The following is a 27,646-nucleotide window of genomic DNA, read 5'->3' as shown; positions in this document are numbered from 1 at the left end:
AGAAGGCAGACGTTTCTAAACCGTGCACAGCATGTTTCCGCGTTGGTTAAAATAGCTGATCTACAAGCTCACGTTGTCTCGTGGATGCGACGCGTTGTGAGCTTGCAGATCAGCTATTTTCGCCGTGCAACACACATAGGACAAAGTATAGTCAGTCAGGCTTGCGAGACGAGGAGAAGATTCACAGTGCAGCAGCAGAGTGCAGACAGCACCGCATATCGGAACGTTCACGAGATGCAGTAGGCACTGCTGCGTGCTGCTGCGTGCAGTGCCTACTATTGGAGCATGTGAATGGAAAGAGAGACGAGAGGAGCAGAGGACAGACGACCGCGGAGGCGCGGACCGCCGCATGAACGGCCGACGAACGCCGACGAACGTCGTTCACGGGCGTCAGAATGACCACGTTCGACAATATCGTTCATCAAGCGAAAACAATTACGTTCAGTTCACGTTCGCCCAAAATATGAACGTGTTCATGAACGATCGTTCTTTGAACGCGTTCGGGTACAACACTGGTCATTGAGTGTTACAGTAGTGCTATGGGGGTTTAGGTGGAGTCTGAAGAAGTGTCTTCAGTCCACAGCAGAAGCTAGGGAGTGAGTCTGTTGTTCTAAGTGCGACAGGGAGTTTATTCCACAGTTTGGGGGCCAGGAGGGCAAATTGTCTAGGAGACAATCTAGACGATTGTCTTTAACTCCTAACAGCTCAGATCCCTGGCCTAACTTGTCCCAAGTGTTGCTGTTTCACACCGGGTCCGTGAAAGTGCACATATCCCGTTCATTTCCTATGGGGGGCGTGCGTGACAGTCTGTTTAGTACGATACGGCAAAGTTGTTGCTGATGTGCCGTGTTTGACGGACCGACACTGACAGATCTAATTTGAATGAAGTTTATCTCAACCAACTTCATGGACATCTGGTCCGTCCGTGAGATCAGTGAAGCCAATGAAAGCAGCGCTGCTCTGCGTGCGCTGTGCGTATAGTTGTGGCTGTGGGAAATGACAGGGAAGTGATCCAAACTGCGTGACTGTCAGCACCACCCAGGACCAGCCTCTGCGCCAGAGCCGTGGCGGACAGAATTGAGTTCTATACGTCTAGACTCAGGCTTAACTCTCCTAAATTCTTTCACACTAACCACCACTTGTCTTGTCTCTGAACAAGACACTCAACCTCTCAACGGGCCCATAATTGATCTACAAGCTCGCCAACGTGGCCTGTTGTGGGCTTGTAGACCTGCTTATTTACGGTGCATGTTTTCCCCAAGACTAGGACGCTAGGGTTGATGCGGTTAATGGACAGATTCTAGTGGTAGCACATTGAGTCTGTCTGCTGGTGAGGACAGGAGTCAGCTAATGTAATGAATTACGTCAGCAGTCTGGGACAGTTCACCTCCTATGTGTTTAGGGAGGACATAGTGGGGTGGTGGGGGTCTGTAGAGCTATGACATGAGTGGTGGGCTCTAATACCTCAGCCAGTACAAAACCTACAAACTAACCAGAACCCGTTCCAGAGACCTCCATAACCTCCACTGGCTGCAGGTCAAATACATCATTGATTTAAAAATTCTGATCACCACATACAAGGCCCTCAGCATATACTTGTTTTGTTTTGTTTTAACCTTAAGTCTGATGTATTATTATTGTAAACCATATGGCTGTGTCCCTGTGTTAGAGATGGTTTCTGAAGATATACTGTATGTCAAGTTAATCTCTAATAATAACAAATCTTTTCCAGGGCGGTCGGGACCTTCGCTCGAGCGCTGGACTGCAGCAGTTCGGTCAGACAGCCCAGCTTACACATGAGTGCAGCCGCAGCCTCGCGAGATATCACACTGGTGAGTTACACACACGCACGCAGGGGCGTCACAAGGGGTAGGAAAGTGGGACTGAGTTACTAGGGCCCAAGGTGGTGGAGGGGCCTTAATTATTTTATACTTTAGCTATTGAAAAATAGCAGATATACAAGCTCACAGCGCGGCACCGAGTGCCGCGCTGCGAGCTTGTAGATCTGCTATTTTTGAAAAGTCGTGAAAATGTGTTCAAATCTTTGAATCTATGGATTTTTTAAGCAAACATTTGTAACTCAAATTTTGCTTCTGGGGGGGTCCCTGGAACTAAATATTTTGAGATGTGGGTCCGTGGCCAAATACATACCATTTTGGGGGCCCTTCACATGAAAAGGTTTGAGCTCCACTGACATCGAAACATAGATTTTTCAAAAAACCTTAGAAGGATTTGAAATATTCAAAGATTTTCGAGCTTGTATATCTGCTATTTTTCAATAGTTAAAGCACAGGGGCCCCACAGTGAATCCTTGTACCCGGGGCCCAGAATTTGGTGCGACACCCCTGCACGCACGCACATACACACATGCATGCACGCACACAGACGCAGGCCCATGCCACAAACCCGCAAGTTGCACAGGGATTCCTCTAAAGCGGTGGTTCCCAAACCTTTTAGCTCAAGAAGACCCAAGAAAAATGTGTCGCTCTGCTATTTTCACTACTTTTTTTTATAATTTATGAATTTCTTTGATTTTATTGTCTCCACCAGCCGAAGGCTGAGGGAGAGTATGTTTTCCCCTCCGTCCGTCCGTCCGTCCGTGCGTGCGTCCTCGCAGTTTGTGAACAGCTAATCTCAGTCACCGTTGGCCCGATCGCTGCCAAACTGAGCACACGCACTCCCTGGATGCCAATCTAGAACCTCTGCCCCACATTTTTCAAATCAGCCTCATGGTGGCGCTATAACAGGCCGATTTGTGTGGCCTGGTTGTTACCAGCTAATCTCCGGCGCCGTTGGCCCGATCGCTGCCAAACTGAGCACACACACTCCCTGGATGCTAATTCAGAACCTCTGCCCCACATTTTTTAAATCGGCCTCATGGTGGCGCTATAACAGGCCGATTTGTGTGGCCTGGTGGAGACCTGTGCTCGGAAGAGCACTGCTTCTAGTTTATTATTTTTTTATACGTGAAATTATAATACCATGCCAAATAAAATGGTAATTAAGAACACAATGTAGGAAACAAAACATAAAGAGATATTCATTCACTCGCGACCCATAGAGATTGGTCCGCCACCCACAAATGTGTCCAGACCCACTGTTGAGGTTACAGTAGCCTCGGAAACCCAGGCTTCTGGCTTCTTTTGGTGATCGGAAAGAAAAAGAAGCCTGGGCGATCGCGTTATGATCACTGTTGGAGGAAGTGTAGAATTTCCCTAACCAATCAGAGTGCAGAGAGCGTCGCACCGAATGTGTTGACGTCATGACGCAGCAGCGTTCTCTGCGCTGAGCAGAGGGGGGAGGGGGGAGGAGAACACATGCTATTGGCCAGAGACTCACGGAGAGATTCGCCGCGCCCGCCCCATCTGCCTACACAAACTGGTCCGCGTTAGGTTAGAGTGGGGTTACAGTGATCTAAAGTAGGGGTGGGCGATATGGAAAAATACAATATCACGATATTTTCTCAAGCTGTATCACGATACACGATTTTATCACGATTCTTTTTTACGTTGGTTTTGATGGTTATTTTTCAAGTTACTTGACAAAAACTAGACTCTCTGGGTTCCTTTTGGGAGGTCTTAATTGAACTTTACAAGTATGTAACTCTGACAGTATACAAATGAAACCAAATGGACCCTTACTGGTCCATTTGGTTTCATTTGTATACTGTCAGAGTTAAGTGGAGACCTTAACATTTTAAAGTTTGAGAACTACTGATTTAGACCAAAATGCAGGTTTAAATTGAATTCTGCAATGAATCTCTGTATTAACGATTAAACAGGATTTTTTACAAGGCTCCCTCAATTGTATCACGATATATACGATATCTCTGAAAAGGCATATCGTGGAGACATTGTATCGTCTCCACGATAATTATCACCATATCGCCCAACCCCCATTCTAAAGTAAGCAACCCGGTGGCGTCTACTCTTCTTTCTACTTTTCTCAGTTCCATGCGATGGACACGCTGCATCGCCACGGCTACGACCTGTCCAGCGCGCTCAGTGTGCTGGTGCCGGCCGGCGGACCCGTGCTCTGCCGGGACGAGATGGAGGAGTGGAGCGCCTCGGAGGCCGGCATGTTCGAGGAGGCGCTGGAGAAATACGGCAAAGACTTCAACGACATCCGACAAGACTTTGTGAGTACTCAAGAGTTTTGGTGGTCCTTGAAATGAAATAGACTGAGAACCACTGATCTAGGAATACATTACAGTAATAACTGTGTAGCTACCAGTTAGTAAACTAATAATAAAATCTTACAGTAAAGAGTATAAAAAAAACAGTCATGCGACATCAACTGAAACATTCAAAATATGACATGTATATCATGTGATAAATTACGTGGTATGGGAAAAGGAATGGCATAGATTGTCATACTGGCCAATACATCCTTCCAATACCTGCATTTCAGAAACCTTTCTGATACTGGTGTCGGTATTAGAACAACTCTATTTGTGAGTGTTGTAGCTAGTCTGAGAGAGAGTGTGTATGTGTATGTGTGTGTGTGTAGCAAATCCAGGCTCTCATCATGAATTGTCATTACATTGACATATTACTGGGCTCGAAATTGTGACAGTTTTTGATCACACGTCACACATGCTCCTGAAATGTAATATGTGTGACCTCGAAATGTAATAAGGTAGCATTTGTGCGAGTGCAAATAATTGTTCTGGTGCAAACTTTGTTTTATTTGTGTCCCCAGTCGAAGGGCCCCTTCACTGTACATTTGCCAGTTAGTAGGCTACACTTGGGCACCTGCCTTGTGAGCTGACACGCCTGACAGTAGGCTCTCTGTTGGAAAGTTGGTGTTATTGTGAAGTTAGTTTGCTCATTGGCACGATGTAGTAGCGGAAACGCTGCTGACCACAATCGCGGGCTTTCTGTGCAATCATCATCAGTGGCAGTGGCCGAGTGATATAGAGTTTGGGAATGAGAAAGTTCCCGGATTGAACCCCGGGCTCCTCCAGGCTTAGTCCTTGAGCAAGACACCAGTGGCGTCAGTTCAGCCAAAGCTAGGGTATGGCAAAGATGGGAGTCCTCATGGAAAAGAGGCATTACATTTTGTATAACACGGTTCTATTGTGAAAATAGCAGATCTACATGCTCACAACGCCTCCCTGCGAGGCGTTGTGAGCGTGTAGATCGGCTATTTTCACAATGTCTGAAAAAAACGAGTTTTGTCAGTTTTTTTTACACAGGTTTCTACGGTTTCTTGGGCTGGATATGGCAGCCTGGAACGGTTGTTCAAGTGCAGCTAAACTTGGCATGTTAGTAAACGTGCCACAATTAACAATAATGCATTGCACCTGTGCAGCTGACCTGCGGAACCTGGGAATATACCATTCTGTCAAGATGGGGAGAATAAAAGTGTGGAGAATATAATAATAATACCTTGTTAAAGTGACCATTTTGTTACATTTTGCATTTGTAGTTATTTTACTGTAATTTAACAACATAACCATAACAGATAGACAAAGAGACATTCATGGATTTATATTTAAAAGCAACTTTTATTTTCCCCCCTGGACCCAGGGTATGGCAGCAGCATACCCCTGCCATACCCAATTGACGCCCCTGCAAGACCCTGAACCCCTTTCTGCTCCATCCTCATGAGTAGCACTTTGGTACCTCGCACGGCTGCCTCCGCCATCGGTGTGTGAATATCAATCAAACTTTATTTACAGTACATAGCACATTTTACTCAACCTTAGTTGACCAAAGTGCTGCACAGGTAAAAGCAATGCAATAAACTTCAAACAAAAAAACAAACTAAATGAATGGGTAGCGGTATATATGATGCTGTAGACTCTGTTCGAGGAAGGCGCTATATAAGTGCAGCATTTATTTACAATATACCAGTGACAGCCCGACATTTATTGCACCTTCATCTTCTCTTCTCATAAGGTTTCTGCAGAGGGCAGAGGCACACTGTTTATCTATGCTTTATGTTGGCACTTTGCACAGAAGCACAGCCTTTACTCTGATGTTGGCTTAACGTTGTGTTGTGGACATAAAATGATGGCAATACAATCCCGGTTGACGATCTGATTAGAGTGTGTGTAGACTACTAGAGGGTCCTCGCCCGGAGACATTGAATGCCTCTTGTCTCGTTGAGGAGATGAATGGAAGAGGGACTCTCTGTCTCTCTACATCTATCTCCTCTCCAGGCCGCAGTAAAGCCCAGAGAACAAACTTTAAATCCTGAGTTCAGGATATTGCACAGAGCCCCCAGCGGCGAGGCTGTCGTGAGTTATTTAAAGGTTACTTTAACTGTTTTATGTTAACTTGTAAACCGTACTGATATAGTGCCAATGGTTTTTTTTTTTATCGATAAAATAAAAGTACATTACATACTGAGTATTGTGGGTGCTCCTACATTCTTTGCAGACTAGAGCAGGGGTCTTCAATAGGGGGTCCGGGACCCCTAGAGGGTCCTCAGAGTTACTACAGGGGGTCCTCCAAATCCTTGTGAGATAGAAACCTTTTTTCTCCTTTATTATATTAAGCACTTGAACCCTAGCGTCCATATTCTGAGAACTTTAGCAGACCTAGATCGGCTATTTTCAGAGCTTTGAGGGGGAAAAGAGCAGATTTAGTACCGAGTGAAAGGTCAAGTTTATTAAGTATTAACGGTTCAAGTGGTTAAATATCTGAAAACACAAATTGACATGAATCCAAAATACACTGATGATTGTGCTGTCAAACAATGAAACTATATGGAATCTATGAAAAGGTTGTGGGGGTCCCTGCTTCATCTCTCTCTCAACTAAGGGGTCCTTGGCCTGAAAACGTTGAAGACCCCTGGACTAGAGCACGAGCGCATATTTCAAGCCATGATATATGTATACTAAGGGCGGTTTGCACCAAAAGGGATTAAATAAATCTTAGTTTAGGGTTAATCAAGGGTTTGTTGATCTAGGTTTTATTTTAAATCTAGGTGCGTTGCACCACTTAAATTTAAGCATTTCTTAACAAATCTGTGATTAAACCCTTAACCTGTGATTAAAACCATAAACTGTGATTAATTCATGGTTTAAATGTCCTCCATCTTGGATTTCGATAAAAGACAAAACTTGAATATGCTATTGGGCTATTCTCTTGAGCCTAATATCATTAGCGTTACTTTTTTATTCACTTCTAGGAGAATGTGGGCAGGCCTATGTTAAGAAGAGCGCCTGCAGCCAAAACAAAACAAAAAATATAACGCTCCGTCATACGACGATGACGCTCGGACGCTACACAGTGCGGTGCGGTGCGGCGATGCGCGGCTAGAAAGGAAGCAAGAAAAGACCACAGTTTTGATCACATTCACATTTGAGTCAATTATGAAGCGATTTCGAAAATTAAAACGTCTCCATGTTGCTTGGGAAGTCCACAAGCTTCCATAACAAATGTCTGTATTATGTCCCTGTAAATATTTAAATGTTCGCTAATTTAAAATAGCCGATGTACAGTACTACAAGGATGTATTGAAGACAACAATATGATGAGATGTTTGTTTTCAGCTGTGAAACACTGTCTGCAGTTTACAGATGCAAGCCTGCAGGGCTTGCTGTGAGGCTTCCCTCTGTGGAGGGGGACCCCATTCATGTCAATGGCATGTTTGCATTTAAACCCAGCAGGTTTAAAATGAATCCCTTACTGATGTTTAAATCAAAGTTTAAAGTAGTGGTGCAACAGGATTAACAGTAATCCAGGTTTACAGTGAAAATTCAAACCAAGATTAAAAGGATGGTTTAAAACTAAGCCTGATTAATGAAAACTAGATTTAAGGTTTGGCGCAAGCTGATTAAAAGATAAACCTTGATTTAAACCAGTTTAAGGCTTAAACCGTGTTGGTGCAAGCCGCCCTAAGTGTATGCGCTGTGGTTGTGCGTCGCACATGTGTGTGCAGTGTGCACTGTAAAATCTTAGCTTTTGCGCCACCGTGCCCACCGGGGGCGTCGGTAGTGCTGTCGCTTCACAGCTAGAAGGTCCTGGGTTCGATTCCCGCCGGGGATGCTGGGACATTGCCTGGAGGCGTGTTCTCTCCTATGCACCATCGGCGCCCATACCCTAGGTCGGGTCGGCAAAAGGGCCTTTCTGTGTGGAGTTTGCATGTTCTCCCCGTGTCTCCTAGGGTAGGTACCTTCAGAAAAAACATGCAGTAATACTGCCTCCCCCTGGCCAGCCGGGGGGCCTGATGGAGGGGAAAGGAACTGGTTGGAATAACGTGTTCCTTCCACACACAACGTCATTCTTTTTTTTTTCTTTTTTTTTTTTTATTGATTTTAAATTTTTTACACAGACAACATAAAATCCGGGCGAACCCTTACAAAACACAGCACAGCGTCACGAAACAAAACAAAACAAAACAGAAACAGGACAGTGGGGGGAGGGGTGTTCCTCCATTTGTCAAGTCCTCCGTATCCAGCTAATCAGCAGTCCGATGCGCTATTCTAACGCCAGGTATATGACAGATAACAGGAGCATGTTCCACTTCATTATATAGTACACAGGTATATAGGGACTCATATCACAGTGTGTATATAGGGACACACAACATATACATTCCCTGTATTCAGCCTATCACATTGGGGGGGTTCTGTCCCACTGGGCACTGCCCTTTCAAGAGGATCCGGGAGATTTCTTGTGGGAAATAGTTGAGCATTGGGGCCCATATTTTTTGGAATGAGGCTTCATTGCCTCTATACACTGCGCATAATCTCTCGTGGGGTAACACCCCAAAGATCTCCCTATACCAAAGTTGTATGGTTGGGGGTTTATCTTTTATCCAATTAATCAAAATGCATTTTCGGGCTGAGAGTAGGAGTTTATCAAAAAGCTTAAATTGTAAAGGTGTCAGATTGATCTCTTTTGAGGGGAGTCTCATGATAAAGGCTCCCGGATCCTTCTTTATTTTAACCTTGAATATGTCACTTAACTCACGTGCCACCTGGTTCCAAAACCTGGAGATCCACTTACATTCGTAATGATAGTATGTTCCCAAAACGGTATGACATTTCGAGCACAGGGGTGATATTGAGCGATCCATTTTGTTTACCTGTAATATCACGGGTGTGATGTGCAGTCTATAGAAAATTTTGTATTGCGTTTCTCTTAGTCTGTTGCAAGTGTAAACCTTTTTAACTTGAGTCGATGGCTTCCTGCCAGTCGTCATCTATATTCATTATTAAAGTCCCTCTCCCACTTGCGGAACGATTGGACCTCCAGGGAGTCCAGAGAATACAACATAGAGTAAAATGACGAAATAAAGTGTGTTACATTGCTGCATTTATTTAAAAAATCCTCTACTTTGCTATAGGAGGAACCAAGTGGCATTGGCAATTGTAGTGAGTTTACAAAATGGCGTATTTGAAAAAACCCATAAAGATGTTCCCTTGGCAGATTAAATTGAGTCTGCAGTTGCTGAAAAAACATCATAACCCCTTCACTAAACAGATAAGACAGTAACCTAAGCCCTCGTGAGTGCCAGTTCTTAAAGATGGCTGAGCTAGATCCAGGGCTGAATTCATGATTACTAAAGATGGGCGTTGGCATTGACCTGCATTCTCCTCCACACGCTACGTCCAACTGGGGAAACTCCCCCCTGTCAGGTGAAAAGAAGCAACTTGGACTCATGCATAGAAGGAAGCATGAGTTCAGTCCGTTGTCTCCCCAGGTTGGCAGAGGGAGTGTTAGAGCCCAGTATTACATTAGATAATTTACACCGGGTGAAAAATGTGTTACAAAAAAAGTTTTATTTGAGAGTAACCCTTACAATGGGCTACAAAAAAGTGTTATTTGAGAGTGACCCTTACAGGTTAATTTGGTTACATTTTGTACCCTTAGATTTAATTCAGCACTCGCGATTTTAATGTGGGTCTTGGTCTGAGACTGAGCACAGAACCATCAGCTTCCATATTGCAGTCATCTCTCTCTCTCTCTCTCTCTCTCTCTCTCTCTCTCTCTCTCTCTGCTCATGATGGCCTGCTCATGAATATTCATGAAGACTGGCGTTCACACCCGCATGGCGAGAACACGAGTTATTAATACCCTTAATTTGTTCTCTGTCTCTCCCCCATCCCCCTCTCTCTTTCATCTCTCGGCTCGCTCTTTCTCCCTGCTTCTCTGTCTGTCTGGCCGTCTGTTTGTCTGTCTCTCTCTCAATCAATCAAACTTTATTTATAAAGCACATTTTACACAACCGTTAAGCTGACGAAAGTGCTGTACAGGTGAAAAGAAGTTTAAAAATATACAAAATACAGTATGCAGAAAAAATATTTTACGTCAAGAAAAACATTTAAAAACAAGCAGATACTTCAAAAGGCAACAAAGAAAGATAAGACTAATTTTAGGGGTTATTAAAGGCCAGAGAAAAAAGGTGCGTTTTGAGTTGTGACTTAAAAATATCAATAGATTGAGCAGATCTGATGTGGGGGGAGATTATTCCAGAGCACTGGGGCCGCCACCGCAAAAGCGCGGTCTCCTCTGGTTTTTTCGGGTTTGGTCTGTTGGCGGAGTCAGCAGTGACTGGCCTGCGGACCTCAGAGCTCTAGGTGGGTTATAGCGCTCTAAAAGATCAGCCATGTAGGAGGGGGCCAGACCATTTATTGATTTAAAAGCAAACAGGAGGATTTTAAAATCTATTCTATGTTTGACGGGGAGCCAGTGGAGTGACTTTCTTTCTTTCCTTCTTGCTGTTGTAGCTGCCATGGAAGTCCTTGACCAGCATCATAGAGTACTACTACATGTGGAAGACCACAGACAGATACGTGCAGCAGGTGAGAGCAAAGTCATACGTTTCTATTGTTATCAACCTGAGCCCCTAGTATGCTTAAAACCCATTTAGGCCTAGAATTATTGAATGCTTTAACCAGTGAAAAATAGCAGATATGCAAGCTCACAGCGCGGCACCGAGTGCCGCGCTGCAAGCTTGTAGATCTGCTATTTTTGAAAAAGTCGTGAAAATGTGTGCAAATCTTTCAATATTATGTATTTTTTAAAGCGAACGTTTTGTAACTCAGATTTTGCTTCTGGGTGGTCCTTGGAACTATGATATTTTGAGATATGAATATTTTTTTACAGGGGTCTTTCACGTGAAAAGGTTTGAGAACCACTGACACAGTAATCGCTCAAGAACAGACTAACTGAGCTCCAGTTAAGTGAAAAGAAGCCTTTCTTTGACGATGGCTGGCCAGATTTCTGACATAGAAACACAGGTTTTTCCAAAAAACCTTAGAAGGATTCAAAAGACACTTTTCTAATTTTCACGATAAAAAAAAATAGCAGATCTACAAGCTCGCCGCGCGCGCTGTGAGCTTGTATATCTGCTATTTTAAAGCAGTCAATAATCCTAGGCCTAAATGGGTTAACTTTGTTGTACGGCAAATAGTAGATCTAGAAGGGTTCAAGGTTGTACTTTATTGTCACATCTTTTTGTACAGGTACATAAGAGTAAAACTTATTTTGGTTTGGCTTCCTTCAGACAATGCAGCGGTATATTCGGTATAATCACAGCAGAACAAATAGAAAATAAAATAAAAGATAGTAATAATAATAATGACAGAAAGATTTGGGGAAAAGAGAGTGCAAAAGGCAAAAGGGCAAAGAGAATCCTCGTATATTACCAATTAGTAGCCCGGTGGCAAACTGCTGCCGGGTCTCATATATCCGCCGGGGTCCGACCCCATTTTGCGCAATAAACGCCTGTCTCAAATAAACGCCAGGTTCGTTTAAGCACCTGGGCCATTATTTGCAATTAATATTATCCTGATTTGGTTTTATGTAAGAGCCCAGGCCATTATTTGCAATTTATTTTAACTTTGTTTGGTTGTTTGGTATTATTTGCTATTTATTACATTTAACTGGTAATTTATGTTGCATGGCAGTGGTGTGCTGAAAACAGCAAATCTACAAGCTCACAGCACGTCGCAACGCACCGCGCTCGCTCAGTGCACGCGCTGAGGCATGCGGGCAGTCTGCTGCTGCCTCTGTTAAAATTGAGAATCATTTGTTAGGCTGCTCTGAAAAGTTGCTAAGGTGCAATGTTTGTGTGAATACTTTGATGGCAAAGGATCGTGATGTAGAAATCTCTACTACTGGATGTTAATCAATCGTTACCTCGGAGTTTACATGCACGCTGCGCTGCCTCGGTGTGATCCGTTTTTTTGAAGATTTAATCCACTCTTTTGAGGTGAGACCATGGAGGCTTAATCATAAGTTGGAGTTGGCTGAGAATTCCATACATTATGGTTTAAAGTAACATTAGGAGAGCTGAGCTGGTCACTTGGTTGCATATGTTTCAGAGTCCAGAGTCTGTGCAGCTGCGGTGGGCTGGAGTTAATTGGTATTTAACCTACGGTAGATTTACGTCTTTGCTGGCTGACTTATTTTGGAGCAGATTCCAATAGTATAAACATTTTTAAAAGTCTTTCTCATATACTCTTGATATTTTTTTTCAAATGAGATTTGTCCTAATAGATTGAAATGTGCTCAGTTTGGGCTATATATAATTCCTATAAATAAATTAATCAATTAATTTTCGGATCTGTGAAATTAACCGCTAGGAACATCCCTAAAAAACAGGAACAGATTGTATCTGTGATAAAGAGGAAAGAAGCCCAGCCATATTATGAAATTGTGTATTAGTTGGGTGCACATTGCACATACAGTAGGCCTACATCTGCAAACACGCATGTGACATTCATTATAATATGGATGAATTTGGGGTAAAATATAAACCTTGCCATAGCCTTATAGTTTGAGAAAAGTAACCAATTAATGGCCCAGTGCTGGCTAGTGCCAAAATAAATAAAAGCCTGTTACCAACCGCCTGGTCTCGTTTAAACGCCCGGGGTCCACATCGATTTTGCAAAATAAACGCCCGGGCTACTAATTGGTAATATACGGTACGCATAAAGTTTGTTATACTAGCCCTTACCCGTTCAAAGATATGAGCTCCAAAATGATGTGCAGTGTGTGGGTTATGGGATGTGCACTGTGCATACAGTATATGAGGGATGGAAAGTAACTTTAACTGGTGTTTGCATGATAATATGTAGGAGCATCAATGTAAGAAATACCCGTTTCGTTTAATGGCTTTTGCTTGGCCCAGTGGATGCGAAATTTAGATTTAAAAAACTCACTCGTTGATTTACTCATACAACAAAATGTGTTTTACTTGAAAAAAAATGCTTCTCGGGTCAAATATTGATATGCAATTAAAATGCGATTAATTGCGATTAATTAATTACAAAGCCTGTTATTAATTAGATGAATTTTTTAATCGCATCCCAGCCCTAATATTTATGTACAGTAGGTGCAATTCAACTTCAGTGTCTCACAACATGTTGCATCGGAACACATTGTGAGCTTGTAGATGGATCGAAGTGTTTAGAGACCATTTAGGGACGTGGGGGTCATTAAGGGACGGTTATTTTTGGCAAAGGCGTTTGGTGTAGAGGGGAAAACGAGCAGACTTAAGTACAGAGTGAAATGTCATGTTAAGTATTGACGGTTCAAGTGGTTAAATACGTATATGAAAACACAAATTGACATGAATCCAAAATACACTGATGATTGTGCTGTCAAACGATGAAACTATATGGAATCTATGAAAAGGTTGTGGGGGTCCTTGCTCTGTCTCTCTCTCAACTAAGGGGTCCTTGGCCTGAAAACGTTGAAGACCCCTGCTCTAATGTCTTTTTGCTGTGTGTGTTTCTCTCTGTGCAGAAACGGCTGAAGGCAGCTGAAGCAGAGAGCAAGCTGAAGCAGGTTTACATCCCCACATAGTAAGTGTTTTCTGGCGTGCCAGATGGATTTAATTATGCCCTCATCATTGTATGGTCGGTATTACAGCAGTCGAAGAGTATATGTATGCATATTTAATGTGTTTTCGACCGACGGCCCTCGGCAGACGGAGACCGGCGGCTTTCCGTTTTATTAACGCCGTTCCTCTGCTGTGTCTCGACAGTAACAAGCCCAACCCCAACCAGATCTCAGTGACCAACGGGAAGATGGCGACGGTAAACGGGGCGGGGCCCGGAGCCTTTCACACCACAGGAGGAGGAGGGGGAGGGGGCAGAGCTTGCGAGAGCTGTTACAGTGAGTTGGCTTTTTCTACGTGTGTGTGTGTGTGTGTGTGTGCATGTGTTAGGCCTAGAATTATTTGATGCTTTAATTATTGAAAAATAGCAGATATACAAGCTCACAGCGCGGCACCAAGTGCCGTGTTGCAACCTTGTAGATCTGCTATTTTTGAAAAATCATGATTTCTTTTTTTGCAAGTCTTTGGATATATTATTTAAAAGCGAACATTTGTAACTCAAATATTTGCTTCGACACAGATTTGCGTTCAGGTCTAAATGGGTTTTAAACGCAGGTCCACAAGCACGCTTATTATCTGTCATCACAGAAATTAAACTCAGGCCCACAAGTTTGTTTCCAATGCTTAATGTCTGTCATCAGTAGCACATAACAATCCCAAGTTTACAATATCTTGAGATGAATGGCAACAGTGTCCGGAATTAACTTTGTAGCTCACCGGCCAAATATTGTCAGGTCTGCCTGCCAATATTTAGGTTTTCTGACCTTCCAAAAAAAATAAGATCTCTATTAGGACTGCCTGGGTCAACGACTCCAAGTGAACTGTCAGAAACCCCTCATTTGACTGAGATTTTTGTAAGTTTAACCCATTTAGGCCTAAAATTATTGAATGCTTTAACTATTGAAAAATAGCAGATATACAAGCTCACAGCGCGGCACCGAGTGCCGCGCTGCGAGCTTGTAGATCTGCTATTTTTGAAAAATCGTGAAAATTTGAATTTTGACCCGATTCTATAAGTGTCTTTTGAATCCTTCTAAGATTTTTTTTGAAAAACCTATGTTTCTATGTCAGCAATCTGGCCAGCCATCGTCAAAGAAAAGGTCCTTTTCCGCTTAACTGGAGCTCAGTTAGTCTGTTCTTGAGAGACTACTATATTAGTGGTGCTCAAACCTTTTCATGAGAAGGACCCCCAAAAGGATATGAATTTGTCCACGGACCCCCATCTCAAAATATTTAGTTCCAGAAGCAAAATTTTAGTTACAAACGTTCGCTTTAAAAATACATATACAAAGATTTGCACACATTTTCACCACTTTTTCAAAAATAGCAGATCTACAAGCTCGCAGCGCGCTGTGAGCTTGTATATCTGATATTTTTCACTGGTCAAAGCAGTCAATAATTCTAGGCCTTGACTGTCGGTCTTTGCTTGGAAGGCACTGACTCTGTAACGTTGCTTCCGTATGGGCTTGCTAGTAGTGAAAATAACGCACATCCTCCGTTTTCTTGGTGCTGAGCCAAACTGCAAAAATAGAATCATGGAAAAACAAGAAGATGGCTCGCAACTCACTTGACTTTGAAAGCTCCAGTTTTATTCACAGCGCAGCAGTAATATACAACGTTTTGACCTTGCCTTCTCAAGTATACTTTCAAATATTAATGCTGTGAATAAAATTGGAGCGTTTAAATTTAGTCGCGAGCCCCCTTCGTGTTCTTCTTGCTAGTAACTTATCCTTCGCCTCTCCTTGTTTTGTCCGCCTCAAATGTGAAATATTTCCAAACGGAAATCCTTCTGTTGTCCTTTTTCAATACAAAACTGGTCACGGAGGCTCTGGCCATGTTCAAGTTGACACCGTGACAAGACCCGCAAACTGTTATCATAGTGGAGGAGGCGAGGGGAAGGGAGCGGAGCGCTGTGATAGGGAGGAGGTGGGCTGTGGACTGCAGTGTGTCTGGAGCCTAGTGTACAGTATTGGTGTAATACTGTAGTCAGTGCAATACAGTGTAATAGTGAAATACAACACTTGGAAAGGAGTCAGCTTAGGTGGTTCGGGCATCTAGTACGGATGCCCACCGAGTGCCTCCTAGGAAGGTCCTCGATGCGCGTCCCACTGGGAGGAGACCCCGTGGCAGACCAAAGACCAGATGAGGGATTAGATCTCCAAACTGGCTTGGGAACGCCTCAGTATACTCCCTGAGGGAGTGGAGGAAGTTGCTCGGGATAAGGAAATCTGGAAGTCTTAGTTGGAACTGTTACCCCCGCGACCCGATTCCGGATAAGCGGTTGAAGATGGATGGATGGATGGATATTAGCCTAGTGTACAGTATAGATCTATAAGATCGCAGCGCAGCATTGTGCTCAGTTCGGGGCTCTCCCCAGGTTGGCAGAGGGAGAGCAGAGCCCGGGATTACAGCTTAGGCAATTGGCACAGGGGAAAAATATGTTACAAAATTGTGGGTAAAAAAAAGAATAAAAAAGAATACTCATTTAGAAGGCATTTGTAGAATCTGCCTCAGGTCTTAATGGGTTAATGGGAGCTGGTCATTCAGAGTGCTCAGACCAGCTCTGACTCTGTGCTGGAGTGACAGCATAATTGATTTGACCTACTTTTGTGGATTGGCTTGATGTAATTAATCATTAGGAGCAGCTCTGTAAGATTCAAATAGTATAAGCATTTTAAATAGATTTGATATGCTCTTAAATAGACTCTTCCAATGGGATTTATAAGCATTTTAAATAGATTTGATATGCTCTTAAATGGACTCTTCCAATGGGATTTGGAGAGACAGCCGCTGGCCGCCGCGTCCACGTCCATGGACGCGACCGTGGACGCGTCCATGGACGCGGCCGCGAAAAAAACGTCCGTGGACGCGAGGCCGCGTCCACGGACGCAAACGGCCGGCCGTCCCGGCCGTGGACGCGACCGTGGACGCGACCGTGGACGCAGACGGCCGGGGACGCGGCCGTGGACGCGGCCGTGGACGAGGCCGCGGCCGTGGACGCAAACGGCCGGCCGTGGACGCAAACGGCCGGCCGTGGACGGGTCCATGGACGAGGTCGCGAAAAAAAGGCAGCGAAAAAGAAAAAAAAGGTGTCTATTGTATGTATTTTTTGATGGAGATTTCAAATATGACCTTCTTTTTTGCATAGGACAACTCTAACCTGCATCAATTGGTATTTTATAATTGCCAATTGTACCCTATCCATCTAAAAAACAAATTGGATGTCTATTGTATGTATTTTTTGATGGAGAATTCAAATATTACCTTCTTTTTGGGATAGGACAACTCTAACCTGCATCAATTGGTATTTTATAATTGCCAATTGTACCCTATCCATCTCAAAAACAAATTGGATGTCTATTGTATGTATTTTTTGATGGGGAATTCAAATGTTACCTTCTTTTTTAGATATGACAACTCTGACCTGCATCAATTGGTGCATCAACCTACTTACTATCTATCTATCTATCTATCTATCTATCTATCTATCTATCTATCTATCCATCTATCCATCTATCTATCCATCTATTTATTTATACTTCACCTTTAGTCCAGAAGAGAGTTCAGCCTCAGGAACTTGCACACATGGAACTGTGTCATGACTGTGTCATGGAGCTAAAACAGAGCCATGTTAAATACTCACAATGACTCTGATGGACCAATCAGGGTGGTGGTGGGGGGAGGGATCAACAATAGACAGAAACTGGATAATGCTTTGTTAACTGTCCCACCTAAGTCCCTGCTAGTCTGAACAAACATCACCTTCCCTCTCATAACACTACTACTACTACATTTATATAAAGCTGCTCTTGCATTTGAATTCAAGTCTGACACAAGTTAAGGTTAACTTAGGTAGTATTTCATTTTGCTGGCTTTTAGGGTCTGTGTGAGTGTGTAGGCTCACAAATTATTATAATTGTCATTAAGTGACTCTGAGATCTATCCATCCATCCATCCATCCATCCATCCATCCATTTATTTATACTTACTGTTTACATTTTCTATAAATATTTATTTCTATATAAAACTCAGTTGTGTGGAGTTATTGTGTGCCTTTTCTTGTTGCTAAAGAGTCCATTTGTTCACTAGACATTAAGTCAAGGTTACTATTTTGAGTTGAAGCTAAGTGTTTTATTGCTTTGTGGTTTAACATGATTTAAAAGGCAAATTCATTGTTATGGTTACTTTAGAAGACTGCTTTTGCATTCATGAGTTAAGAGAGCCAAGCTAATTCAAAGAGTTAGGTTATCTTTCACAGAACAGACAATTATCATTTATTTGATCTATTTGAGACTATGTAGCTGCTCTAGGGGAAATAGAGCATTATATCAGCCTATTCAATTGATAATGCCCAATGGGTGCCAGTTTCTAAGTAGTTAAAGCATATTAACATAACAATATATGTGGCCTAGACATGGACATTGCCCAATCAACTCGTAATCTACAGAAATGTCCACCACATCACACAGTATAAAACCTAGTAGGCTTAGTGGATTACCTATGTTAAATCATGTCAGGTTAGTTTGGTTCAAGATTCAAGTATAATAATTTATGAGACAAAAATGTAAACAGCACAAATGTACAATCACATCTAGGCTAGAATGATAACATAAAGTCCTGACTACTCCTTGTTATTGTGGTCCTAAATACTACAATGATTAGTTTGGATGCATTGCTTCTATCATGTCCAATTAAAAATAAATACATTACATACATACAGAAATCTGCCTTCTCCTGTATTGTATTAGTGACATTCATTATAAATAGTAAAATAACAGGACAGAGCAAAAAAGGCCTCTGTTGTGTCTTTATCTGATCACATGCAATCAGACACTCACACTGCACAGCAATACTTTATTACAGGCTCAAGGCCCACAGGGTAAGAAGACCATACATTACAAAGATAATAATTAAAAAAACAACAACAGAGTACATTCACCAAGCCCCAACAGAGCTAAAAAGGCACTCATGCCAGTGGCCTCTAACGGTAGACATGTACCTGACAGAGTTTTCCCCACATTGGTTACAGATATAAGGTTTCTCTCCGGTGTGAATTTGTTGGTGTATTTTTATATGTTCCAGTCTAGGAAAGCTCTTTCCACACTGGTCACAGCAATAAGGTTTCTTTCCAGTGTGATTTTTCTGGTGTGCTTTGAGATGATGAATATCACTGAACCTTTTCTCACACTGGACACAGCAGTATATGGCTTCTCACCAGTGTGTCTTTTCAGAGCCGTCTTCAGAGTGAACCTTTTCCCACATTGGTGACAGCAGTAAGGTCTCTCTCAAGTGTGAATCTTCTTGTGTTGTACGAGGCTAGATTTTACAGTGAAACGTTTGCCACAGTGTTCACAGCAGTAAGGCTTTTCTTCGGTGTGAAATCTCTGGTGTACTTTCAGAGCAGCCGTTAAACTGAACTTTTCCCCACATTGGACACAGCTGTACGGTTTCTCTCCTGTGTGAATTCGTTCATGTATTTTGAGATAAGACAATCGAGTAAAGCTTTTCCCACACTGGTCACAGCAATAGGGCTTCTCTCTAGTGTGAATTCTCTGGTGTTCTTTTAAAATCCCCTTTTGAACAAATCTTTTCCCACACTGGTCACAACAATAAGGTTTCTCTCCAGTATGTGAACTCTTATGATCTTTTAATTGTCCAGACGAGCAAAATACTTCCCACATTGTTCACAGCTGAATGGCTTCACTCCGGTATGAATTCTCTGGTCTACTTTGAGATAATAAATTGAGCTGAAGGCTTTTTCCACATTGGTCACAACATTACTGTCTTGGTTTAACTGAGGACAGCACAGGACAGGGAGAGAAAACACACACCTGATAAGAGCCAGATTCACACATTGATCAGCATTTAAGTAACATCATCATTATTATTGTTGAGTCTGAAAAGAACAATACAATGTGATAGATCTTTACACATCTGACCCATAACATTATTAGCAATTCACATGGTTACTATAATAGGTGAGTCTTCTAGCTTTAAAAAAAAATATATGTCATTAATTCTTTCTCTTACTAAGTGGAACATCCCACTTCTTAATTGTATATTATTTGGAAAGGGTTGAGTAGCAAAATGTTTGCCATAAATTCAATGCTGAGTTGCATTTGTTTTCCTACATTTCCCCTTCAATGTATTATTACAATGTATTTACTATTTCTTACTTAGGTCTACTTAACTTTGTATTTTTACATTATTATATTGATCAACATTAACACATAGTGTGTGTTAGGTTAGGTTAGTTGCAGAGGCCTTTTTTGCAGAGGCCTTTTTTGCTCTGTCCTGTTATTTTACTATTTATAATGAATGTCACTAATACAATACAGGAGAAGGCAGATTTCTGTATATGTAATGTATTTATTTTTAATTGGACATGATAGAAGCAATGCATCCAAACTAATCATTGTAGTATTTAGGACCACAATAACAAGGAGTAGTCAGGACTTTATGTTATCATTCTAGCCTAGATGTGATTGTACATTTGTGCACATTTTTGGCTCATAAATTATTATACTTGAACCTTGAACCAAACTAACCTGACATGATTTAACATAGGTAATCCACTAAGCCTACTAGGTTTTATACTGTGTGATGTGGTGGACATTTCTGTAGATTACGAGTTGATTGGGCAATATCCATGTCTAGGCCACATATATTGTTATGTTAATATGCTTTAACTACTTAGAAACTGGCACCCATTGGTCATTATCAATTGAATAGGCTGATATAATGCTCTATTTCCCCTAGAGCAGCTACATAGTCTCAAATAGATAAAATAAATGATAATTGTCTGTTCTGTGAAAGATAAGAGTATGTTGTAACTGTCTGTCCAATGGCAGCTGTGAGTTAGGTCATGTTTTGTGTTCCTTTAACCTAACTCTTTGAATTAGCTTGGCTCTCTTAACTCATGAATGCAAAAGCAGTCTTCTAAAGTAACCATAACAATGAATTTGCCTTTTAAATCATGTTAAACCACAAAGCAATAAAACACTTAGCTTCAACTCAAAATAGTAACCTTGACTTAATGTCTAGTGAACAAATGGACTCTTTAGCAACAAGAAAGGGCACACAATAACTCCACACAACTGAGTTTTATATAGAAATAAATATTTATAGAAAATGTAAACAGTAAGTATAAATAAATAGATGGATGGATGGATGGATGGATGGATAGATCTCAGAGTCACTTAATGACAATTATAATAATTTGTGAGCCTACACACTCACACAGACCCTAAAAGCCAGCGAAATGAAATACTACCTAAGTTAACCTTAACTTGTGTCAGACTTGAATTCAAATGCAAGAGCAGCTTTATATAAATGTAGTAGTAGTAGTGTTATGAGAGGGAAGGTGATGTTTGTTCAGACTAGCAGGGACTTAGGTGGGACAGTTAACAAAGCATTATCCAGTTTCTGTCTATTGTTGATCCCTCCCCCCACCACCACCCTGATTGGTCCATCAGAGTCATTGTGAGTATTTAACATAGCTCTGTTTTAGCTCCATGACACAGTCATGACACAGTTCCATGTGTGCAAGTTCCTGAGGCTGAACTCTCTTCTGGACTAAAGGTGAAGTATAGATAGATAGATAGATAGATAGATAGATAGATAGATAGATAGATAGATAGATAGATAGACAGACAGACAGACAGACAGACAGACAGACAGACAGATAGATAGATAGATAGTAAGTAGGTTGATGCACCAATTGATTTAGGTTAGAGTTGTCATATCTAAAAAAGAAGGTAACATTTGAATTCCCCATCAAAAAATACATACAATAGACATCCAATTTGTTTTTGAGATGGATAGGGTACAATTGGCAATTATAAAATACCAATTGATGCAGGTTAGAGTTGTCCTATCCCAAAAAGAAATTAATATTTGAATTCTCCATCAAAAAATACATACAATAGACATCCAATTTGTTTTTTAGATGGATGGGGTACAATTGGCAATTATAAAATACCAATTGATGCAGGTTAGAGTTGTCCTATGCAAAAAAGAAGGTCATATTTGAAATCTCCATCAAAAAATACATACAATAGCCACCTTTTTTTTCTTTTTCGCTGCCTTTTTTTCGCGGCCTCGTCCATGGACCCGTCCACGGCCGGCCGTTTGCGTCCACGGCCGGCCGTTTGCGTCCACGGCCGCGGCCTCGTCCACGGCCGCGTCCACGGCCGCGTCCCCGGCCGTCTGCGTCCACGGCCGCGTCCACGGCCGGGACGGCCGGCCGTTTGCGTCCGTGGACGCGGCCTCGCGTCCACGGAAGTTTTTTTCGCGGCCGCGTCCATGGACGCGTCCACGGTCGCGTCCATGGACGTGGACGCGGCGGCCAACGGCTCTTGCTGGGGATTTGGCCGTGCAGACCAAAATGTGCTCAGGAATTTTGGTTATCTTAACACTTGATTAACCAATTGTTTTCAAAAACGTCTGTTAAACGCCAGTGAAATCAATCGCTGGGACATTCCTTATTAAAATGTACATTTTGTCATATACCGTACATGTATGTTTGTTTAAAGGTTTATGTTCACCTAGGAGATAATAGTCATATTGTATATACTAGAAGCTGGTCTAGTCGGCGACCTGGCCAACTCGGGAACGATGTAAATAGGGAATGAATGCCTCGCCCTTTAATGCAAACCCCATTATACTGTTGTCATAGGACCCGTTTTGACCATCTGTTTGCCTGTGTCCATTTATGCCCATATATGGAGATATCTGTATCTGTCTGTCGGCGTCCATTTTATGTCCATATATCTTATGTTTGTCTTTGTCTCTTTATTTTCTTTTTCTTTTTTGGAACGGGAGAGTGAATTCAGCTTGAGTTTTTTTGGAGAACTTGTTTTTTTTTCAGTCTTTTGCTGTTGATTTAGCTTGTCTTATGTTTGTCTCCTCCGTCTTCACCTCAGCCAACCCAGATCTCCACTACTGATCCTTGTTCTCTCCAGCAAAAGCTGTAAAGTAATTTAAATCTGCATCATCGATGTCCTCCCAGTCACACTCTTTGTTGCTTGTCTTATGTTTGTCTCCTTTTCCATCTGTTTGTCTGTGGCCCTTTATGCCCATTATGGAGATCTCTGTATCTGTCTGTGCCTCCGACTGTGTTGCAGACACAGTGCTGGTTCCCCCTTTAATGCAAACCCCATTATACCTGTTGTCATAGGACCCGTTTTGACCATCTGTTTGCCTGTGTCCATTTATGCCCATATATGGAGTATCTGTCTGTGCCTCCGACTGTGTTGCAGACACAGTGCCGGTTCCCCCTTTAATGCAAACCCCATTATACCTGTTGTCATAGGACCAGTTTTGACCATCTGTTTGCCTATGTCCATTTATGCCCATATATGGAGATATCTGTCTGTCTGCGTCCACTTTATGCCCATATATGGAGATCTTTGACCATCTGTTTGCCTGTGTCCATTTATGTCCATATATGGAGATATCTGTATCTGTCTGTCTTTCGTGCTGGTTCCAGAAAATCGTGTATCGGGTCGGGTTGAGGCCGAGCACTGCACTACCTGCTGCAGTGGGGAACGCGCGTGCCGAATTTGAAATAGGGAATGAATGCCCCAACCTTTAATGCAAACCCCATGAATGCCCCACCCTTTAATGCAAACCCCAATATACCTGTTGTCATAGGACCCGTTTTGACCATCTGTTTGTCTTTGTCCACTTATGCCCATATATGAAGATCTCTGCACACACAGTACCGGTTGCGGAAAACTCTGATGTCAGACATCAGCTCCACATAGGGGCATTCATTTTATTCCCATATATGAAGATCTCTGCACACACAGTACCGGTTGCGGAAAACTCTGATGACAGACATCAGCTCCGCATACGGGCATTCATTTTATTCCCATATATGGAGAACGCGCGTGCCGGTGGGACGAACGGTTCTCGACATACGCGGATTACATACATACATACACACTCACAGAGATTTTTTGTTGACTCATGTGGCGTACGTGATGTCAGAGCCTTTTATGAAGTGATGTCACAATGAGTCAGCGCTTGCGCCGATTTCCTCCGGAACAGCCTGATGTCAACAATCAGCCCGCATAAGGAGATTCCGAACGTTTCGCACCGGTTAGGGAAAACCACGCGTCGGGTCGGGTCGAGGCCCGGCACTGCACTCCGTGCCGCGGCGGGGAACGCGCGTGCCGAATCTGAAGCCGGTGGGACGAACGGTTCTCGAGATACGCGGATTACAGACAGACACGCACGCAGAGACTTCTCGCATTTATTGCGACCGTCAGGGAGCAGTTTACTATGAAAACCTCCACTGGCCGTCCGTCCGTCCGTCCGTCACACGTCACACGTCACACCTTTGCCCAGTATGACATCACACCACATGTGTACACAAACCTTTGTGTACGTTGCTGTGGCAACAGTCTGTTGTTGCTGGTCTGTTAATGTACGTTAGCAACCACCTTAGCAACCATGGTTTTACCCTAGCAACCAACTGTTTACCCTAGCAACCAACTGTTTACCATAGCAACCATGTTTTTTTACCCTAGCAACCAACTGTTTACCATAGCAACCAGATACGCAGAGCAGGGATCTCCATATATGGGCATAAACAGGTGACATCACACTGATGTCAGATACTCAGAGCAGGGATTTCTCCATAATATATGGGCATAAAAGGGATTCTGTTAGGGATCTCCATATATGGGCATAAAAGGGATTCTGTTAGGGATCTCCATATATGGGCATACAAGGGATTCTGTTAGGGATCTCCATATATGGGCATAAAAGGGATTCTGTTAGGGATCTCCATATATGGGCATAAAAGGGATTCTGTTAGGGATCTCCATATATGGGCATAAAAGGGATTCTGTTAGGGATCTCCATATATGGGCATAAAAGGGATTCTGTTAGGGATCTCCATATATGGGCATAAAAGGGATTCTGTTAGCTGTTAGTGATCTCCATATATGGGCATAAAAGGGATGCTGTTAGGGATCTCCATATATGGGCATAAAAGGGATTCTGTTAGGGATCTCCATATATGGGCATGAAAGGGATTATGTTAGGGATCTCCATATATGGGCATAAAAGGGATTGTATCCCAGATGATGCCCTGTTTGGAGATCCACACTAACAGAATCCATATATGGTCCTACCGACAGCTGCTATAAGCCAACCCTGGCGATAAGGTCTGGGTCGAAGAAATGCTTCTTTCCTGGCAAGAATTGCCCCTTTATACTGTAGGGCTCGTTTGTGTATTGTATGACATCACGCCACATCATCGGCTGAGGACTGTGTGATGTCATCATATCTCCATATATGGAGACATAAGTTGCTCATGCCCAAATATGGGCTGGTGAGGTCAGACTTAGTGTGATGCGTAGGTTATCTCCATATATGGAGATTCAACTTCAATGAGTAACCATGGCAAACTGTCAACTGCCCGTATGTCTTGATAATTGGTAAAACAAACTTTTGCCTATTTGTGGAGATAAGCGACCAACGGTCACTTATCTCCCGATTAGGGACGAACGGTTCTCGAGATACGCGGATTACAGACAGACACGCACGCAGAGACTTCTCGCATTTATAGATAGATTTGGGATCATTGTGAAACTTTGTGCTAACTTGTCACCTTTGGAATCAGAGAATCATTCAAAGTGTAATGCATGCCCACTCGAGGCGAAAGAATGTGGCGCCTGCTTCGAGGTTTCCAGGGGTGTTATATCTTCTACAGGTACGAGGCTGTGGGCCACACTCATTACAACATAGACCTTCTTCCTGTGCCTGCTCAAAAGTGAAAGAGTGATCATGAAATTACCTTTCAACAGAAGCGGGTCGTATGGTTCACTTGCAGAATGAGTGATTTGAGGAGGAAAAAGATGCATTTGTTTGGTAGTGAAGCCAGTCGATGCTGTGATTAAGTGCAGGTCGGCTGAAATTTGAGGTAGAAATTCAACGCCAAAGGGCCTCAATTGCATACCTTCCCTCTTTGGGCTGTTTTTTTAAATAAGCAAGACTGGAGGCGGAACCCGCACACGGGTTTTAGGCAAAGGATTTACTTTATTAAAGCAACAGTGTTTGGACCTCAAGGATCTTCATCAGGTCAGTATGAGGAACCTGAGAGATTGAAACGTTGCTATAATAAAGTAAGTCAATCCTTTGCCTAAAGCCGGTGTGCGGTTTCTTCCTCGCTCCTTTCATATTAGCTCTATTGGCCCAGCATCCACCGTCCATAATAATTATGTATGCTTTGGTGTTTTTGAGCGGTGGTGTACCGTCTCCTTAGCGCGAGTGTGTGTGTAGGTTACTATGCGTGGTGCGTGTGGGTTAGTTACTATGCGTGTGGGTGGGTATGTAGCCTGAGTATGAGCTGCAATACCGCTGGTGACCAATGTGGTCACTGTTGCGGCACGCACACACTCACACACACACACGCACAACCCTGAAATGAACTGCTACACACACACACACACACACACACACACACACACACACACACACACACACACACACACACCCCGCTCACTTCAAACTTGGATTAAATTTTTTAAGAAAACACATGAAAAACGTTCATGCAAATGTGCACATGCCACTAAGCAATATAACTATACAAAGAAAGGGTAGTCATGCTTGACTGGTACAGTACATTGCTGAGTGACATGCACAGGAAGAAAGTCTGTGACGTGATTGATAATGGGCACAGTGTACGTGCAGCGCTTATGAAGGAAAATGCTTCGGTAAAATTAAAAGATAATTCACCTTGATGAGTGCGGACATTTTCCTGTATGTGACCGTGTAGTACGTGTACATGTAGCCAGCAACGTTCTACCAAGGCAGAGACGGCCCTTTTCCCCCCCTAATCTGTTTGCACGCCTGTTGGTTAATTTAATTCGTAATTGCAGTAATGGGAATCACTGCAGTGTCTCTGTCCAGCAAAATAAACTATAATTATTTGGGGAGTGAGGCGACGAGAGGCAGTGAAATAAATGGAGGTCTCAGCTCTGTCAGCGATGTTTCTCTAACCCAGTTGTTCTCAACCTGTGGGTCGGGACCCCCAGGGGGTTCCCCCAGGATTATTTTGGGGGGGTCCCCAGATGATAAGCTGTTTTCTCACTGAACAATAATAACAAACCAACATACAGTATATAGAGGGTATCTGCACATTTCTAAAATGACAATTTAAGGACATTTGAGACATCTTTTTATACCTCTAAAATGAAATAAAATTGACATTCTCCATATTGTCAAATATTAGAGGCATAAAGTTGTGAAAATAGCCGATCTACATGCTCACAACGCCTCGCAACGCGAGGCGTTGTGTGCGTGTAGATCTGCAATTTTCACAATAGAACGTGTTAAACAAAATGTAATGCCTCAAGTCTTACAACTCCAAATGCTCGTCAGGGTGCTGCCAGTTCATGCTGCTGCTGCTTTATTAACTCATTGAATGTACCAGCCGAGCAACCCGAAGATTTCGCTATGTCTTTCACTGCCTGGCTTCTCTTACCTTTTAACGCGGGTGCTAGAGTTTCCATCATGCGCGATCGGACACGGTCAATGCATCGTGTGTGCGGGTATTGCATCAGCTTCTCAACTCCCGTAATTGTATACAGTACATGGATCCATCCTGCTTCCGGTTTCGGTTTCCGGTTAATAGGTCCGTCTCCATAATGGGTCCGTGTTGAAACCGATCGCGGAGGATTAGTTCCGGCATATTTTAAATTTGCTGTGATAAATTGTTTTAATTAAAGCTTATTAAATCTTTGGGTTCCTCGGGCCTGGCGGAGAAGCCCTAAAATGTTTTTTTGGGGGGCAACAGATGAGTTAAAAAGGACTCCTATTAAAGTGA

General features: G+C 42.8%; 1 protein-coding gene across 1 annotated transcript in view; it reads left to right on the top strand.

Moving 5' to 3' along the window:
• mta3 (metastasis associated 1 family, member 3) overlaps positions 1 to 27,646 on the top strand; it is a gene marked incomplete at its 3' end in the record, with an annotated part of 55,843 nt that overhangs the window by 16,709 nt on the left and 11,488 nt on the right. The window contains exons 8-12 of the mRNA XM_080747218.1: positions 1,733 to 1,832; positions 3,950 to 4,138; positions 10,688 to 10,762; positions 13,713 to 13,771; positions 13,954 to 14,088. Of these exons, the coding sequence (XP_080603344.1) occupies positions 1,733 to 1,832; positions 3,950 to 4,138; positions 10,688 to 10,762; positions 13,713 to 13,771; positions 13,954 to 14,088 (558 nt within the window). The remainder of the gene's footprint in view (positions 1 to 1,732; positions 1,833 to 3,949; positions 4,139 to 10,687; positions 10,763 to 13,712; positions 13,772 to 13,953; positions 14,089 to 27,646) is intronic.

This window comes from Nannobrachium achirus (assembly GCF_963921795.1).
Source record: "Nannobrachium achirus genome assembly, chromosome: 18".
NCBI lineage: Eukaryota > Metazoa > Chordata > Actinopteri > Myctophiformes > Myctophidae > Nannobrachium > Nannobrachium achirus.
This window is presented reverse-complemented; position numbering and strand designations above follow the sequence as displayed.